Source organism: Scylla paramamosain, chromosome 18 (genome assembly GCF_035594125.1).
Source record: "Scylla paramamosain isolate STU-SP2022 chromosome 18, ASM3559412v1, whole genome shotgun sequence".
NCBI lineage: Eukaryota > Metazoa > Arthropoda > Malacostraca > Decapoda > Portunidae > Scylla > Scylla paramamosain.
Genome location: NC_087168.1, coordinates 13,339,650 through 13,359,649, shown reverse-complemented (window position 1 = coordinate 13,359,649; position 20,000 = coordinate 13,339,650). Strand labels below are relative to the sequence as shown.

The window sequence follows — 20,000 nt, the reverse complement described above, 5'->3', positions numbered from 1 at the left end:
TTAACTTCATGGAAGCTGTTTTAACTAGAGATGAGATGTGAAGTTTCCACTTTTGATTATAAGTAAAGGACAGACCAAGAATGTTCATTGTAGAAGGGGGGGTGACAGTTGAGTGTCAACGAAAGAGAAGGGATAAGTTGTTTGGAAGGTTGTGTCGAGTTGATGGATGGAGGAATTGAGTTTTTGAGATACTGAACAATACTAAGTTTGCTCTGTCCCTATCAGAAATTTTTGAGAGATCAGAAGTCGGGCGTTCTGTGGCTTCCCTGCGTGAATTGTTTACTTCCTGAAGGGTTGAACGTCGACAAAAAGACATTGAAAAGTGCGAGATGGAATCAACAACGTAGGAGTGGATAGGACAAGAAGTTTGGTTTAGAAGGTCATAGATGAATAATAGGAAGAGAGTGGGTGACGGGACAGAACCCAAAGAGGAAGACCAAGCCTCAGTAAGGAAAGCCAGAAGATCACTAGTAGAGCGGTATTGACGAAACCCATACTGGCAATCAGACAGAAGGTTGTGAAGTGATAAATGTTTAAGAATCTTCCTCTTGAGAAGTAGTTCCCAAAGTGGGGGGCCCATGGCTCCCCTAGGGGACCATGTAGCAGAATGTAAAGGGCCATAATTTGAGGATATGTATATATGAAACCAATGGTGTTTAGCGGGTAGATAAGCCAGTGGAGGGAAATTACAGGTTTAGTACAAATGGCTAGACTACATAGACAGATGGCTTTTTGACACTTCCTATCATTTTCATCAACTTATTCCAGTGAGGCTGTATTTTCTCAACTACTCCACATTAAAACGAAATATCATAACAGACTTGAAGTGAAGCATGATCTACGTGTGCTTTAAGTGAAACAAAACAATGAATCAAGAAGCTTGTTGATAATCTTCAACATTATCCATCACACTGAGTGGAATGGGGATTCAGTTGAAGGAAACATGAACCTGGCATGAATGTTCAGAAGCAAATAGTCTGAGAGGAAGTGGGTGTGTGGCCACTGAAGGCCATGGCTGTGGCAGTTAATTATAACTCCCTATGATTGCATTTCGCTTCAGAATTATAAAGTCCATCAGATTTGTCAGATTCAAAGATGAGATCATATGGCGTGGGATTAATACACTTTAAACTTGTTGAATTTTGTTTTATTTTGTTGTTTGTTTGTTTATCGTTGAAAAAGCTTTCCGCAATAATGCCATTTATTAATTACTCTATTAGTATAGACATTTTTTATGGAGCTAATGAGTGTAGGACTGTTGACAGTCACTGTAGTCATGGTGTATGCCTGGCGGTTGGCCATGGACAAAGATCATGTATGAAAAGTGGGTAACGACCTGAAAAAAGTTTGGGAACCACTGCTTTTGAGGATAAATTCAAAACTTTAGATAGGCTGGAAATTAAAGGCAATAGGATGGTAGTTTGAGGGATTAGAACGGTCACCCTTTTTAGAAACAGGCTGAATGTAGGCAAACTTCCAGCAAGAAGGAAAGATGGATGTTGAAAGACAGAGTTGAAAGAGTTTGACTTGGCAAGGTGCAAGCACGGAGGTGCAGTTTCAGAGAACAATAGGAGAAACTCCATCAGGTCCACAAGTTTTTCCAAGGGTTTAGGTCAGCAAGGGCATGTAAAACATAACTGTGAAGGATCTTAATATGACAGAACCCTGGGGAACACCACTGTTAATAGATTTTAGGAGAAGTACAGTGATCCTCTACCACAGCAGCAATAGAACCGTCAGAAAGGAAACTTGAGTTGAAGTTACAGAGAGAAGGATAGAAGCCGTTGAAAGGTAGTTTGGAAATCAAAGCTTTGTGCCAGACTGTCAAAAGCTTTTGATATATCTAAGGTAACAGCAAAAGTTTCACCAAAATCTCTAAAAGAGGATGCCCAAGACTCAGTAAGGAAAACCAGAAGATCCCCAGTCGAGCGGCCTTGACGGAACTCAAACTGGCGATCAGATAGAAGGTTTTGAAGTGATAGATGTTTAGATCTTCCTGTTGATGATAGATTCAAAAACTTTGGATAGCCAGGAAATTAAAGCAATAGGACAGTAGTTTGAGGAATAAGAACGGTCACCCTTTTTTGAAACAGGCTGAATGTAGGCAAACTTCCAGCAAGAAGGAAAGGTTGACAGACAGAGTTGAAAGAGTTTGACTAGGTAAGGTGCATGGAGGCGCAGTTTCGGAGAACAATAGGAGGGACCCCATCAGGTCCTTGTTGTTGTTGTTGTTGTTGCTTTTGTTGTTGTTGTTGTTGTTGTTGTTGTTGTTGTTGTTGTTGTTGTTGTTGTTATTTTATTTTATTTCACTACCACCACTACCTGAGGACTCGTGACAGTAGCCAATTTAAATAGGTTCACACAGATAAACACAAGTAAGCAGGAACTTAACACAGAGCAAACAGCGAGCCGTGCGCCGCACTGGCCAACTCTCGATTAAGTCTAAGCCCCCTATATACATCCACTTTTTGAACGAGGAAATATGAATTAAAGGAGGAGGAGGAGGAGGAGGAACATAAAGAGAGAAGAAGCAGCATCAAAGGATTTTGGAGGAGAAAGAACAAGGAGGAGGAGAAAGAAGAAAAAGGAGGAGGAAGGAAAAAGGAGGAACATAAATGAAGAACAAAAAACAGCAGACTGGCTGTCTTCACTTGGCTGTTTGTTATGACTTCAGTATATTGTTTTAGTATATAGTGAGGTAAATATGATAGTACAAGAGAAGGCTCCTCACCACGCGGCGCTGTTTCCTGTCCAGGCTGCCAGGAAGACAAGGAGGAAGAGGAGGAGGAAGAATTAGGGGGAAGATTATAAGAAGTAGGAAGAATGATGATGTGGAGTAGTGTTAGTAGTAGTGTTAGTAGTAGTAGTAGTAGTAGTAGTAGTAGTAGTAGTAGTAGTAGTAGTAGTAGTTGTTGTTGTTGTTGTTGTTGTTGTTGTTGTTGTTGTTGTTGTTGTTGTTGTTGTTGTTGTTGTTGTTGTTGTTGTTGTTGTTGTTGTTGTTGTTGTTGTTGTTGTTGTTGTTGTTGTTGTTGTTGTTGTTGTTGTAGTTGTTGTTGTTGTTGTTGTTGTTGTTGTTGTTGTTGTTGTTGTTGTTGTTGTTGTGGTGGTGGTGGTGGTGGTGGTAACTGAAAGCATTAGTTGCATTATACAGCTTAGTATCATCATTCTGTCCTTTCCTTCCGCATTCCCACCTTCTTTTCCCCTCGTTTCCCTGCTTCCTTTCCCACCCTTTACTTCCTTCCCTATTTTTTACGCCTCGCCGGCAGTTTTCCAGGGCATTACGGGGGGACACTTCACCGTGCATTATGAAGTGCTGGTGTGTTGGTGTTGCTCTGAGATGTATTGCGAGGAAGGGCGGGACTGTTCTGGCCTCGAGGGTCTGTCTGTCACCTTTCAATAGTTAATATAGTTAGCGTATTATTGAGTGAGTTATTTAGTTGTGTGGTGGTGGTGGTCGTGGTGGTGATAGAAGTAGTAGTAGTGGTAGTAGCAGTATTATTATTATTATTACTAGTAGTAGTAGTAGTAGTAGTAGTAGTAGTAGTAGTAGTAGGAAGAGGAGGAGGAGAAGGAAGAAGAGGGGGAGGAGAACAAGAAGGAAGATTTTTTTCTGTAATATAAGATTTTTTTTTTTTCTCTCTCTTCTTAATGTCGGTTCAGTAGGGACTTTAAAAGGAGATAAGACAAATGTATGGGTAGGTGGCAGGTGTTGGTATGTAGGGCGCTGCCACGTGTAGGCCTTCTGTTGGCTTCTTGGAACTTGTTTTTGAAGTTCTTTTGTTCCTATTTTCTTGTGCGAATGTTTGCTATCCAAATGAGGTACATTGAAATTTAGTGCAATTTTTGTTTTCCAGCAACAGATCGAGGCAGTGGTATCGGAATATGTATGGAATTAAATTAGTTTCCGTTTTGGACATCTCTGTTCTGATTTATTTAATTTTATTTATTATTTTAATTTTCTTTAATTTTATCTATTTACCCATCTTATTGAGTTACTTCATATATTTATTTTATTATTATTATTATTATTATTATTATTATTATTATTATTATTATTATTATTATTATTATTATTTATTCATTTATCATAGAGGAGAACCGGTAGCATAGTGGGCCTCCCTCCCCCACCCCAACTCATTGTTTGTGCCCCTGGCTGGCCTCCTTCACGCATAAAAGGGATTAATCTTGTTCCAAACTTTTATTTTGAAAGGAGGAAGGAAATACTGAAGGGCGAGGTCGATGAAGAAGGAGATGTATATAATTTATTCGTTTATGTGTTAAGCTTGCATTTGTGTGTAAGGGGGAGGGATCGGTTTTATCGTATATATATTCTTTTATTTTATTTTATTTTTTTCTATAGTATGTTCTCGTATGTCGCTAATACAAATTATCTGTGCATTGTTTTAGTGCAATAAATATATAATTTATTTTTATTCTTTAAGTAAATTTCAAGTTGTAGAAATTGGTTGTCAGTGACTTGTCTATGTCTGTCTATCTGTTTTTTCTGTCTATCTCTCCATCTGTATATCCATATATCTATCTGATTGTGTATCTAATAATATATGTATCTATTTGTGTGTGTGTGTGTGTGTGTGTGTGTGTGTGTGTGTGTGTGTGTGTGTGTGTGTGTGTGTGTGTGTGTGTGTGTGTGTGTATGTGTGTGGCACAGAGGGATGCATCGGGTAGAGGATGAAAAAAAGTTGCCTGGCTGGCTTGGGTGTTTCGTGTGCAAGTCAGTCCGTCTTCCCGCCCAAACTTGAGAAGCATGTCTGTTACGTGTCGGACTGCTCGGGAGTAAGAAGCCGACCAGTAATGTTACGTCCTCATTCACAGATATACTTGGAGGAAGGAAGAATGGAGCGAATGTTGCCCAGAGCTTATAATCTATATATATAAAAAAAAAAAATATTAAAAAAAGTTCCTGCAGTGAGAAGAAAAGAAGAAAATTTTGGTTTGAGAGATGAATATCACTTATTTAAGGGGTGGTTCCATATTTGCTATCCTATTTCTTTTTCTTCATTTGGGGTGGTGAAGCTTACTGCAAATAGACTCCTAAGGGCCAACGAGTCTGCTGCGGTTTGCTTTTCCTTTGTGTTCCTTTGTGAATCTTCCAAGAATTAAATCTTGATACTTTAGGGAAGGTTTTTAGTTAAGTTTCTCCTCTCTCTCTCTCTCTCTCTCTCTCTCTCTCTCTCTCTCTCTCTCTCTCTCTCTCTCTCTCTCTCTCTCTCTCTCTCTCTCTCTCTCTCTCTCTCTCTCTCTCTCTCTCTCTGGAACAATAAAAAGCTAGAAGAAAAACAACAAGAGCATGAATTATAAAAAAAAAATCCTAATTACAGCAAGATGATGATGTTGCGAATGAGCGTGATAAATAATTAGACTCATGTACGTGTTGCAATTATCAACTTCATAGACAACAACAACAACAACAACAGCAACAACAACATAAAAAGGCCATATTAGTACATACAGTTTTCACAAGTCAGTCACTCTCGCATTTCCAGCACCAGAAATACAATACTACCTGCATACCTTTATATCCACCCGCCCCTCCTCACCTGTCTGTAATTGTCACCTCCCTTACATACCTGAAGTCACTCTCCCCTTACCTCTCCATCTTCCCCTTGCACAATTGTCTTCTCCCTTCCCTTCACCTACCCAGCCTCCCCATCTGCTGTTGAATATTCTCTCACCATTACCTCGTACCCCGTTTCATGTGCCCATGTATCTATTATCTATCTTTCTTCCTATCTTTCTACCTATTTATCTGTGTACTTATCCATCTTTCTCTATACGTATCTATCTGTCTGTCTGTTTGTCTGTCTGTCTGTCTTGCTTTCTTTTTTTCTACATATGTCTGTCTATCTATTTATATATCTACGTATCTATCTATCTATCTATCTACGTATCTGTCTTTCTATCAATATCTATGTATCAATTTATCTATCTATCTATCTACTTATCTTTCTACTTATCTTTCTACTTTCTTTTTATCTATCTATCTATCTCTCTCTTTAACTATCTATCTATTTATCCATCCATCCATCCGTCAGCTCCCTCCTGCTTCCTGCCATCTCTTCCCGAGCACCTGCCCCACCCACCTCCCGTCAGTATTGGTCCGGCGTCGGTGTGAATGACAGTGACTAGGGCAGCGTCTGATGGGTCTAGTCGTACCACGGGGTCAGTTCCTTCGAAGTAAGGCTCGGCGGGGTCTAGTCCTGGCAGAGTTGAAGGTCAGGTCAGGGTCAAAGTCGAAATGTTTTTTTGTTTTTTTTTTTTTTTTTTTTTTTTTTGTCTATAACTAAAGATTCAGGTGCAAGAAAGTGTGTCAATGTAGAATATTATGTGTTATGGCGAGAATGTTTATGTTTATGTCAAGAGCTGGTGAGTGTAATGGAGTCAGAATATGTTTGGTTTTCTTATGATTGTACCCAAGGATTCTGTTGGATAAAGTGTTGAATAGTCGAGTTTATGTGCCATGATCAGAATGTGTGTCTTTGTCTTCAACCGGCAAGTCTAATGGGGGTTTAAGAGTTTAATAATCGAAAATTGTGTTGAAGTAAAAAAAAAAAGAGCAATTATTTCCTATGTCTACAAACGAAGATTCAAAATTACTAAAGGAAAAAGAAATATTTAACAGGTAAATATGCTTCATGGTCAAATTCTGTGTTTTATATCAACAACCAAGAGTCTTATGATTCCAAGAGTTCAGTCAGTAAAAACATTGACGTGTATTGTCCTGGTGTTCCAGAAAAAAATAAAAAAAATAAATAAATAAGTAAGTAAATCGTAAGATACAACAATAAGGGGTGTATATTCAAAATTTTTCATCGGTCATAAGACATTGGGGAACATTTCAAACAAGGCTGACAAATTACGTGCTAAAATCATCTTAAATAAAAAATAATAAATAAATAAAATGAATTAATAAATAAATAAGTAAATTAAACAAAAAAAAAAAAAAAAACATGTTCCAAATCAAACCCAACCCAAACTAATAAATTAAACACAGCCCAACGTGAACTAACTTGACTTAACACAAATTAATCCAAACCAATACAAACTAACCTAACTCATAGTAACCTAACCCAATGCAAACTAACCAAAACTACATAACACAAACTAATCAAACCTAACACAAGTTTAACTCAACCCAATCTAACCTCACCTAATTCAGCACTAATGTAATCTAACCCAACTCAAACTACATCTAACTTGATTCATCACAAACTAACATGACCTAACCCAAACTGATCCAACTCAACCCAACCCAACCCAACCCAACCCTGAATAACACAATCCAATCTAACCTAACCTCACTTAACCTACGTCAGCCAAACCCAAACAAAGCCAGCCCACCCCAGCCAAACTCAACTCAAACTAACGTAACGTATCTCAACCCAACTTAACTCAACCCAACCCAAACTAACCCAATCCAAAACCAACATAATTTAACCCAACCTAACCCAGACTAACCTAACCTAACCCTACTCAACCGGAGCACCTGCCTTTACCTAGTGTGACGTATACCTGTGATGTGGCCGAGTGTTGCGCCGTGGGTCTGCAGGTACTGGCCCACGTACCCTGCCATGTGGGCCCCGAGGCTGTGGCCCACGATGTGAACCCGAGAGGCAGGGACCCCCATCTCATCCTGTGGTGGAGGAAGAGGGGAGTTGGGGGACGGTCAGGGAAGCTGCAGAAGAAGGTGACAGAAACAGAGTGGAGAAGAAACACACACACACACACACACACACACACACACACACACACACACACACACACACACACACACACACAAACGGACGGACGGACGGACGGGCGGACAAAGGAAAGTAAATTAAAGAGAAGTAATGGCTGAGAGGCATAATTCGTAGGTCTCTCTCTCTCTCTCTCTCTCTCTCTCTCTCTCTCTCTCTCTCTCTCTCTCTCCACCCACCCTAGCGATCACTAACATTACTGCAGAGTTACAACTGCCACCATCTCCTCCTCCTCCTCCTCCTCCCACGCCCTGTACAAGCTGGCCACGTCACTGCCTCACCGTTGCCAAAAAAAAAAAAAAAAAAAAGACCTCAGCTTATTAGTCAACGAGGGACACATAAATTCTGGTGGAGCAAATAAAACATTGTATCTACCCCACCCGCCTCGCCCTTCCCTTCCCTTCCCTTCCCTCCCCTTCCCTTCCCTTCCCTTCCCTTCCCTTGCCTTCCCTTCCCTTCCCTTCCCTTCCCTTCCCTTCCCTTTTCCTTTCTTTGCTTCCTTTTCCTTTCGTTTCTTTCCCCTCCCCTTTCCACCCATCCCCTTCCCTCCCCCCTCCTCCTTCCCCTTCCCTTTTCCTTCCCTTCCCTTCCCTTCCCTGTCCATCTCCAAGTTTATTGCTTTGTCTTCCCTTTCTTTCCTGAATTCTCTCTCTCTCTCTCTCTCTCTCTCTCTCTCTCTCTCTCTCTCTCTCTCTCTCTCTCTCTCTCTCTCTCTCTCTCTCTCTAAAAAAAAAAAAAAAAAGAATACAAATCCTTTTAAATCTCACTGTTACACTTTCTCACCTGCAGATTGAGGAGGAAGCGCCCCAGCATTGCCCCGAGGAGACGAACGTTGGCCACTGCCTGGGTGTAGGGCGGCCCCGAGGCGCTGACCCAGCCCACCACCACCACGTTCACGTCCCCCCACGCCAAGTATTCCTCCACCATTTTCTGTAGGTTTGGTTGAGTTAGGGTAAGATAAGTGAAGTTAGGTTAAGTTAGATTAGTTTAGGTTAAGTTAGGTTAGGTTTAGATTAGTTTAGGTTAAGTTAGGTTAGGTTGAGTGGGGTAGTTAGGTTAGGATTCTTTTATATAAGAGGGGTGCTGACCAGGAACAACAACAAAAATGAGAGAAAAGAAAAGAAAAATGCCCACTGAGGCGCCAGTCCTTAAAGAAAGATGAGAAGGTCATCAAAAATCAAGGATAAGTGTCTTGAAACCTCCCTCTTGAAAGAGTTCAAGTCGTAGGAAGGAAGAAAAACAGATGCAGGCAGGGAGTTCCTGAGTTTACCAGAAAAGAAAGGGATGAATGATTGGGAATACTGGTTAACTTTTGCATTAGACAGGTGGACATAATAGGGATAAAAGGAAGCAGTAGAAAGTCTTTTGCAGCGAGGCCGCGGGAGGAGGGTAGACATGCCATTAGCAAGATCAGAACAGCAGTTAGCATGAAAATAGCAGTAAAAGATAGCAAGAGATGCAACATTGCGACGATGAGAAAGAAGCTGAAGACAGTTAGAGGAGAGGTGTTCATAAGACGAAATGCTTTTGATTGCACCCTGTCTAGAAGAGCGGCATGAGTGGAACATCCCATACATGTGAAGCATAAGGTTTGGTTAAGTTACCCACGCAAAGTAGCTACTCCACCATTTTCTGTCGCGCTGTGGAGAGGGTTTGTTAGCTAAAGTGATTGACTGATTGGGTGACTGATTGGTTTGAGGTGCTAGAAATGGAGTTTGTGGCGCTTGGAAGGTTGGGATGATGAAGGCTGAAGTTGATAGATAGATAGACAGATATAAAGCTACGTAGACAGATAGACAGACAAACCAACATACAGATAAACAGATAGATAGGTAGGTAAATAGACAAAGACATAAATACAAACAACAGCAACAACAACAACAAATAAATAAATAGAAAACAGAAAAATGAAAATGAGAAAAAGACGAAGATGAAACAATAATAGTAATACCTAATGAGGACAAAGATGAAGTCGATGAGAGACGCGAAGATGGAATTAGGGAGCAGGTAGTAATGAAAGTGGAAAAGAGGTGAAGGAGAAATAGGTGGAAGAGGAAGAAGAGGAAGAAAAGCCAGTTGAGGTCAAAGTTAAGGAGAAATGATGGCCAGGATTAGAAGAGAGAGAGAGAGAGAGAGAGAGAGAGAGAGAGAGAGAGAGAGAGAGAGAGAGAGAGAGAGAGAGAGAGAAATACGTAACTAGATAGACAGACAAACAGACAGACAGACACTTACACTCTTGAACCTTTTTAAAACCTCTTAGACGTGGAGGAGGACGAGAAGGTGTAGCAGAAGGAGGAGGAGGAGGAGGAGGAGGAGGAGGAAGAAGAGGAGGAGGGAACCAAGAATAGATAAGAATGAATGAGAGAAAAAGTGGATTGAGTGAGAGAGGATTGTCTTTATACTCTCTCTCTCTCTCTCTCTCTCTCTCTCTCTCTCTCTCTCTCTCTCTCTCTCTCTCTCTCTCTCTCTCTCTCTCTCTCTCTCTCTCTCGTTCTTGTTATCCCAGTCTCTCCCCCTCTTACCTCTTCCTCTTCCCTTTCTCTTATTATCCTCTTGCCTCTCATTCCGTCTCCTCTTTTCTCTCTCTCCCCTACTAAATTTGCTGTCCTCTCCTCCCTACGTCCCTTCATTTCCATGTCCACCCGTCAGGAGTGAGGTCATAACGAGGTCATTTAGGTCATTCAAGGGTCACCTGCGCGTTGGAGTCATTAGGGTCACCTGAGACTCACTTTATGTCACCTGAGTTCATTTGTTACGATGGTGTGGTGTATTTTGTTTTGTATCTCTCTCTCTCTCTCTCTCTCTCTCTCTCTCTCTCTCTCTCTCTCTCTCTCTCTCTCTCTCTCTCTCTCTCTCTCTCTCTCTCTCTCTCTCTCTCTCTCTCAATTTATTTTTTTTTCTTTATTTTATTTTTCTTATTTTTTTATAATTTGTTTGATCTATATTTTTTTGGTTACAATTTTGTTTTGTTTTACTTATATTCTTGCTTATCTCTCCTTACATTTTATTTTATTCATTTTTTCTTATTCTTTTTATTTTATTTTTTACTTGTTTTACTTTTTTCTATTTTTTATCCTTTTCATTTTCATTTATATATATATATATATATATATATATATATATATATATATATATATATATATATATATATATATATATATATATATATATATATATATATATATATATATATATATATATATATATATATATATATATATATATATATATATACTTTTTCTTTTTCGCCGTCTAAGATTTTTTATCTTTTTCCTTTTGAATTTCGTGCCGTAGGAGAAATTTCTTCCCCTTTATTACTTTGATTAATCTTATTTATGAATTTACATATTTATTTGTTTGTTTGTGTACTGTATGTTAGACCTTTCTGTAAACCTACATGCATATCTATCTATCTATTTACTATGCATCCATCTACCTACCTACCTATTCTTGTGTTCCTCTCTCTCTCCATCTATCTATTTATCTGCCCACATTTCTAATTTTCCTGATTTTCCTTCCTTCATCTACTTACCTACTTTTCTAACCATTTGTCAACTTATTTCCCTCTTCTTTCCTTCATTCAAATCTCGTCTAGCCATCCATCGACTCATCTATCCACGCATCCGTCCACGCATTCATCCATCGGTATCCTCGGAGACGTCTCAGGGTGCCATAAAAGGTTAGATATTAGCCTTAAAAGAAATTAGTGCCACATAGAAGGCTTTAGTGCCACTTGGAGGGTGTCTGGTGCTGCCATATGGGTACATGTGGAAGGGGGAGGGGGAAAGGAGAGGGCAGGAAGGATGGAAAAGAGATGGAGGGAGGAAGGGATGAGGAGAGGGAAGAAGGGATGGGAAGGAGAGAGAGAGAGAGAGAGAGAGAGAGAGAGAGAGAGAGAGAGAGAGAGAGAGAGAGAGAGAGAGAGAGACTGATAGTCACTAAAGTAGACAGAGAGAGAGAGAGAGAGAGAGAGAGAGAGAGAGAGAGAGAGAGAGAGAGAGAGAGAGAGAGAGAGAGAGAGAGAGAGAGAGAGAGAGAGAGAGAGAGAGAGAGAGAGAGAGAGAGAGAGAGACTGATAGTCACTAAAGTAGACAGAGAGAGAGAGAGAGAGAGAGAGAGAGAGAGAGAGAGAGAGAGAGAGAGAGAGAGAGAGAGAGAGAGAGAGAGAGAGAGAGAGAGACTGATAGTCACTAAAGTAGACAGATGAATAGATGAAGTGATATGACTGATTGAGTTATAAATAAAGCAAAGGCATAGGTAGATAGACAGACAGTCAGATTAATTTATAAAGATTGACAGATAGCTAGATACTCAGATAGATAAATAGATAGATGGATACATAAATTGGTAGAAACATACACACAGGCACGCACACACGCACGCACGCACGCACGCATGCACACAGAAATGCTAATTAAACTCATCCTAAAACGGAAGAAAGGAAAATGGAAGAAAGAGAAACCTGGAATGGAGAACATCGCAGAGATACGGAAATACAGGAGATCCGAGTCGAATTAAGGACTGGTAAAAGGTTGTCATGATTTCTTTCCCTCGACTCAGCAAGAAAGTTGTAGAGGAGGAGGAGGAGCAGGAGGAGGGGATGGTAGATATAAAGAATTTAAAAAGAGCAGGAGATAGTGGTGGTGATGGTATTGATTTAGAGGAGGAGAAGGAGGGATGGGAATCTTAATAAGCCATCATAAACAAACCAGACATTTCAAAAGAAAAGGGTATAAAGAAGGAAGATTAGCTAAACGAAAGAGAGAGAGAGAGAGAGAGAGAGAGAGAGAGAGAGAGAGAGAGAGAGAGAGAGAAATATATATATATATATATATATATATATATATATATATATATATATATATATATATATATATATATATATATATATATGAAATGTAAAGGAACATGATGAAAGATTGTGATAAGACAACTACAGTCTCTCTCTCTCTCTCTCTCTCTCTCTCTCTCTCTCTCTCTCTCTCTCTCTCTCTCTCTCTCTCTCTCTCTCTCTCTCTCTCTCTCTCTCTCTCTCTCTCTATACCTGTTGAGGAGTGTTAGTAAGGGCACAAAAATAGAGAAAAGACCTGCTCTGTATCCTGCTTCTAGAAAAATTACTATACTATACAGACAAGTGCCTGATTTGTATGTTTCACCCTCGTCCTTTGAATCCCTGCACTGGTGCCTGACACACGACTTCCTTATACACCACTCCGAGACATTGATTCAGCATTCAGCACTCACCTCTAAACATTATAGCATCTAGTCATCTGAAAATTAATTCTTTTTAATCCCATTCTTTTTCCTGAAGGTGCTTGTAAAAAAATGTGCACAGAACTTTTAGTATTATAAATCGAGCATATGAACATAAGAAAGTACGAGGATGCAAGAAGGTATCAGATCTATACGTGGCAGTCACTACATGAAACGTAACTACCTATTTCCACCCATCATCCTCATCAAATAAATTTATCTAATCTTTTGAAGCTCCTTTATGACTCAGCACTAACAATCAGATTACTGAGTCTCATTTTATTCATCTACCACTCTGTATGAAAACGAATTCCTTCCTATGTCCTTTTTAAATCTAATTATTACATGTAGTGAAAGGGTTAATATCACTTCATATTTGGACTAAAAGCAGATAATCCAGACAAAGACCCGTATGCTGAACCGCTTTGCTGACTCACCACAAATATGATTACCTGGGTTCTCAAGTGTTTCTCGTGTTAGAAATGTAGAAATTTTATATATGTGTCATTAGAACTATGAAGACACCCTGAAAAATCCGAGATGTGACACGGAAGTTTTTTTTTTTTTTTTTTTACTGTCCTAAAGAGCATCATAGTGTGTTACCTCCCATACTTCCCCTTCCCTTGGGGGCAGACGGCCAGAAGAAGTGTGTATGTAGACCTTTGAAGTGTTGTGCAGTATTGGTCATCTTCATTAGAGTATAGAGCATGGGGACCCGTTTCAGGATTGCGTGCAGTGGGATGGAAGGAAGTATGTGTGTGTGTGTGTGTGTGTGTGTGTGTGTGTGTGTGTGTGTGTGTGTGTGTGTGTGTGTGTGTGTGTGTGTGTGTGTGTGTGTGTGTGTGAAAGGACAGGAATCGAACCCCGGCCCTTTGATTTGAAAAACTAGTTCTAAACCGGAGTGAAGACAGGTGAGAGAGAGAGAGAGAGAGAGAGAGAGAGAGAGAGAGAGAGAGAGAGAGAGAGAGAGAGCATTAGGTTTTATCTTTAACTTGCGTCAAACTTTTAGATATTTTTTTTATGTAGTGCCTCCTCCTCCTCCTCCTCCTCCTCCTCCTCCTCCTCCTCCTCCTCCTCCTCCTCCTCCTCCTCCTCCTCCTCCTCCTCCTCCTTCGCTACCACTCCATTTACTCTTCCTTGGGGCCTTTTTTCGCTTCATTCGTTCCTCTCATTCTTTATCTCCAATTGATTTCGTTTCTTTTCCTTCCTTCTCTTCATCACTCATCGTCTCCTTCTTAATCGATCCCATCAATTTTCCTTCCTTCCTTCCTTCCTTCCTTCCTTCCTTCCTTCCTTCCTTCCTTCCTTCCTTCCTTGCTAATTTTTCAGTTTTTTTTTCTTCCTACCGTTGTTGTTGTTGTTGTTGTTGTTTTGTTGTTGTTGTTGCTGCTGTTAAAGTTGTTAGTCTACTGTTCTTGTCAGTGTGTGTTTCAGTGTTTGTTCAATCTCCGTAAGTGTATTTTTTTTATCTGTATTATTTGTGTTTCTCACTAGGCCTTTCCTTTGTACATCATTTTATTACTTTTTTTTTTGTGTGTGTGTGTGTGTGATAAGGATGGAAGAGAGAGAGAGAGAGAGAGAGAGAGAGAGAGAGAGAGAGAGAGAGAGAGAGAGAGAGAGAGAATGGAATAGAGTGTAAAAGGTAATAATAAGCTTAATAAAACAATCTCTCTCTCTCTCTCTCTCTCTCTCTCTCTCTCTCTCTCTCTCTCTCTCTCTCTCTCTCTCTCTCTCTCTCTCTCTCTCTCTCTCTCTCTCTCTCACCTTGAGCCACCGTTTCTCGCCGTGCTCCAAGTATCCATGAGTCAGCATCTTTACTTCTGCGCCGGGCCGGAAGTTTGTATTCGTGACGGCTCTAGCACTGAAGATGGAAAGCCTCTGGGGAATAATAATAAACATGAATAAAAATCGGTTGTTAGTGATTAGAGGCAAGAGGGTAAGGAAGGTAAGTGAACTGAAGGCACACGTCTAGAATGAGAGGTACTGGTGAACGTGAGGAGTATGTGTATAGCAATAGAAAGAGAAAATAAGTAATAATCGGAAAATATGTATCAACAAAAGTTTTACGTTAAGTTCAAGAGCAGAGTTACGTAGTTTGAAGTTAGCTTATAACGTTTTTTTTTTCTTTCCTTGTTGTTGTTGTTGTGTGTGTGTGTGTGTGTGTGTGTGTGTGTGTGTGTGTGTGTGTGTGTGTGTGTGTGTGTGTGTGTGTGTGCGTGCGTGCGTGTGTGTGTGTGTGTGTGTGCGTGCGTGCGTTCGTGCGTGCGTGCGTGCGTGTGCGTGCGTACCTTGTTTTGTATAGCTTTGTAATTTCTCTCTCTCTCTCTCTCTCTCTCTCTCTCTCTCTCTCTCTCTCTCTCTCTCTCTCTCTCTCTCTCTCTCTCTCTCTCTCTCTCTCTCTCTCTCTCTCTCTCTCTCTCCCAACCCTCCGTACATCCATCCTTACATTATTGCTCACTCACTCAATCAGTCCCACCTGCCGTGCTTACCTGACAGTGCCCTGGAATGTCCCTGGTGTAGAGGCAGAGGGTTGGCTCCAGATCGTGTGGCTGCATGGGGAAGGCATTGATAGGACGCGCCATAGAAAAGAAGGGAGGGCCCAGACTGAAGCACCCGTACACCCCATAGCAGCGTGTCGTCAGAGCTGGGAAGGACGTGAAGTACTCAGGAAAGGTAGAAGTCTTGTACCGCTTTTTTTTTTATTTCTATCACGTGTGCATTGTTATCTTATTTTTTCACGAACTACTATCTTTTCTTTCTTTCTTCCTTTGCTTCATTTTCTTCTGTCTTCAAACATCGTACTTGGTTATTGCTAACCTTAATTCCTACCTAAGTCTTGCCACCTTCGTTCAGCTGTAGATTTTAAAATTATATTCTTAAAACACTTTATAAAAAATTGGTTTTACATGTATTAGTTTAGTGTAGCTGCTGATTAAGTAATGTGTTTGAAAGGCTGAAGTTTGGCCAGATAGACTAACTTTACTATCAATATTTTTTAGCTGTAGCATTAGCAACAGTAATACAGTAAGAACAGTACAAACCAGCACTTCCTACATACAGGTCCTTTCCAGCACATGCATCTCTCACTGGATCATATCCTGAAACATGTACTATTTTGAAAAGGCTCTATTTGAAGCTACACGGATTTTTAAGGGTGTTTTTGCCGCTGTAGTGACAGACTAACAAACAAGATTTCTGTATTGTTAAAAGAAGAAACAGTCTTGAGAACCTGGCTAATTGTTTCTGTGGCCTTTGAAAATAGTCGTGGAAAGAGAGCAGAGCGTCTCTAAATACGGATCACAGAAAGGTAAGGCACACTATGCACTCACAATTCGTTACGTTGGAATCCTGGAGAGCAGCAGTTAGGCGCTGTGTTCCCCCAACTTCTTCACTTAATCTACGTTCTGCCTGCAGCTCAGAAGGCAGCAGGAGTCTTGGCACTAGTGTGAGGAGGCTTTGCAGCGTCGTGGTGAGTGCCAGGGAGCTCATTGTGAGTGCCGCCTTCTGGAAAATGAAAAGGAAACTGTAGGCACGTGTTATTTTGTAAGCAACCCAATTGAACCCATTCACTGAAGAGCCACGTGTAGAAAATCGTCTTCATTCACGAACACGAAGAGGTGATTGTTCCTTGTAAATGATGAATGGAGCAGTTTAAATGTCTGACGTATTTATGATAGCTTATCAAAATTCCTCCCTCTACTCCTCCTCCTCCTCCTCCTCCTCCTTCCCTACCACTTTTACAGAGTCGAGGAAGAGAAATCATGACAACCTTTACCAGGTCCTTAACTCGACTCGGATCTCCTGTATTTCCTTATCTCTGGGATGTTCTGCTATCTATTTTTTTTTTTTTTTTTTTAATCTGTAGGAGGTGAAGTTGTTAAAGATGCGTCTGATTAGCATGTGCGTGTGTGTGTGTGTGTGTGTGTGTGTGTGTGTGTGTGTGTGTGTGTGTGTGTGTGTGTGTGTGTGTGTGTGTGTGTGTGTGTGTGTGTGTGTGTGAATCTATATATGTATATCAATCTATTTATCTATCCATGTTTTTATTTGTAAATCAATCATTCTTTCTATCTATATCATATATATATATATATATATATATATATATATATATATATATATATATATATATATATATATATATATATATATATATTTATTTATTTATTTATTTATTTATTTATTTATTTATTTATTTATTTATTTATTTATTTATTTATTTATTTATTTATATATTAGACGGCGTTGATTGCACACGCATCTGTAAACTTCTTTATTTGGCTGTACTGTTTATTTATATTATGACCTCTGTGGTAATTTTTTAATTCTTTATTCGTTCTTTTTAACAGGAAATTTTATCGAAATTGTTTTGTATTTGCAAGATGAACTCTGAAACGTATGGTCTTTAGTTTTCTCTCCCTTATATTGATTATTTATTTATCACTCATTCAACTCGGTCTTTATTTCCTTTCCCCTACACTACCCAGTTATTTTCTCCGTACATGTGGTGGATACTTTTTCTCCTTCCTCATTTGCCCTGCCATCCCCTCTCGTTGTGTGCCCACCTGGAGAGCAGCAGTGCGGAGACGAGCCCCTCTGTGTCTCCTCAGCTGAAATATGCGTTGGCTAGTCACTGTCAAAACAACTGGGACGAGGAACAGGATTGCCCTGGTAAGTGTGACGGCTGTACTGGTGAAGGTGCAGGCGCTCACTGCGGGCAAAACATCTTAGGAAGAGTGTTGCATTGACGCATGCGGCTCATCCGTGCTGGGAGGTGATGGGTGCACTGTGTGGTGTGGTGTGACCGAACATGCGACGAGAATAGCCCAGTAGCATCACACTACAAGAAGAAGCGACCAGCAGCTGAATCCTCTCCATGCTCCGCTAAGAGGCAGATAATTTCTTCACCGTCACGCTGCGAAAAGTTTCATGCTTAGACGCAGAAACGCAGGCGTGGCACTTACGGAGCACCACCATCGTAACAACGTTACGCTATAAGAAAAAGGGATCTGCAGTTGAATCTTCACCCTGCATCGCTAGGCAAAGGATTTCTTCACCGTCACAACACGAACAAACTCCTGCCATCAATAAGAAACGTGAGGATAGAAGTGACAAAACAGAAAGTGAGACCAGTGGTACAGCAACATACTATAAGGAGGAAAGAACCGCAGCAGAGACAACGACTGAATCTGTGCCCTATTACACTAAGGGGCGGAGAGCACAAAGTGACGCAGCAACCCTTGACGCTCCCATACAAACATTTGACACGCAGCGCATGAAATCTGTTCATGACAAGACCAGCAGTCCACCTTCCTCCTCAGGGAAGCTTGCCACGCATCTGGTACCATTAGTCTCCACAGCTTCACAATCACCTCGCTCGGAGAAAACCAGCAGCAGTGAGGAAGCTAAGAGCCGACAGAGCAGGCCAGACAAACTTTTCCATAAGGAGAATGCGTCAGTGCGGCTCCTGCTCAAACACGGCACCCCTCTGTCCGCTTGGGGCCCCTCTGCGCTCTGAAAAAAAATTCTGACGAGTCCAATACAAAAGTCAGACACGTATCGTCCCTCGCCTCCACACATCTCACCCCAAATACACCTTTTCCTTTACATATACTTGCATATAAAGAACTTAAATTATGAAGGGAATAATATTACGTGATATAAAATGAGCAAATAAACCTTAGACTAACTTAAAACTAAGAATAAAGATATGCACAGGAGGAAAACGGAACACGGGAACACTAAGAAAACGTGTTCCTTTTCAGGATAAACTTGGCCAATAACATGACAGCATGCATCATGCTGAAAGTACTCGCTATGGTGAAGTGGTAAAATGGTAAAATGAGGAAATATTCGGACGTAAGGTGAGGCTAACCTGTCCCTGCTGACACTATTGACGCCGTTACTGAGGCACTTCCAAAATACAGATGTATTATTTTCGACTGAATAAGTATTATCTTCCTTTTGTCTCATCATGTAGTCGTTGGTAGAGGCAGTAATGGCCACGTAATTATAATCAGAAGCCATTAAACCAAGGGTTGGTATGGCTTGTAATATCTCCCTTGTTTCTGGCATCTGTCACCACCACTATTCACATTTTGTGTCTACAGCAGCATTCTGTAACGATTCATTACCATTCACTTTATTCCTCAGACATATCAGCCGTTCTTGCTGTGTATTCCTTTAAACAAGTTCCCAGGAGAGGCTGCTCGGCCGCTAATATGGCCGCCGCCAAGAGCTTCAGCAAATGTCGTCTGCCATAACCGACCCTCCGGATCCAGATAACCCAGATCATGAACCGGATCACTCAGATCAGGGTAAATCTAGATCAAGATGTAAATAGAACACGGGCCGCGCGGCCAGGTCAGTGATCTGAATTAAACTGATCACGGTAAATGGGAAGACGCCTCTAACTTCTTTTAACTGGACTACTTCTGTGGCCTTTTTTTTTTTTTTTTTTTTTTTTTTTTTTTTTTTTTTTTTTTTTATGTAAATATTGCCATCTTTTTCCCTTCATCAAACTATTGATGCAATTTCTCAGCCTCTAACAACTCTCTTTTGAAACCTTACTAATATGATTCACTCTCTTCTCATTCATGTCAACATTTGTAAGTGTTTTCTGGATGGCCTTACTAATGTGATTTTGTGTCTCTTGACTAAATAAATATATCAATTTATCCTCTCTAATTTTACCAATACCATTTTTCAGTCATTTTTGCAATAACTTTAAATACTTTTTCGTATAACATAACTGAAACATTTTTTTGCTCTTTAAAATTTGGGAACTCATCGCTCCTTGCCTCTCAGACTTAAGTAAATTGATGTTCTTCCTCATTCAAACACTGAAATTTACTAACTGGATTTGCTTTCGAACAGTAGTAATGTGTTTTCCCCCAGTTAAAACTTAGAACACCCTCAATAAATAAATGGACAATGAATGCATGTATCTCAACATGATGAGTTTTCAAGCATCAACTATTGTTGTTTTTTTTC

General features: G+C 40.3%; 2 protein-coding genes across 2 annotated transcripts in view; one reads left to right on the top strand and one right to left on the bottom strand.

Moving 5' to 3' along the window:
- Positions 1–20,000, bottom strand: part of LOC135109361 (pancreatic triacylglycerol lipase-like) — a 60,838-nt gene that overhangs the window by 34,705 nt on the left and 6,133 nt on the right. The window contains 6 exon segments of the mRNA XM_064020752.1: positions 6,102–6,218; positions 7,531–7,651; positions 8,541–8,687; positions 14,775–14,888; positions 15,500–15,654; positions 16,340–16,514. Coding sequence (XP_063876822.1) covers positions 6,102–6,218; positions 7,531–7,651; positions 8,541–8,687; positions 14,775–14,888; positions 15,500–15,654; positions 16,340–16,499 — 814 coding nt within the window. The 5' untranslated portion in view covers positions 16,500–16,514.
- Positions 8,547–20,000, top strand: part of LOC135109132 (uncharacterized) — a 24,812-nt gene continuing 13,358 nt past the window's right edge. The window contains exon 1 of the mRNA XM_064020221.1: positions 8,547–8,669. The gene's annotated coding sequence lies outside the window, so the exon portion shown is untranslated. The remainder of the gene's footprint in view (positions 8,670–20,000) is intronic.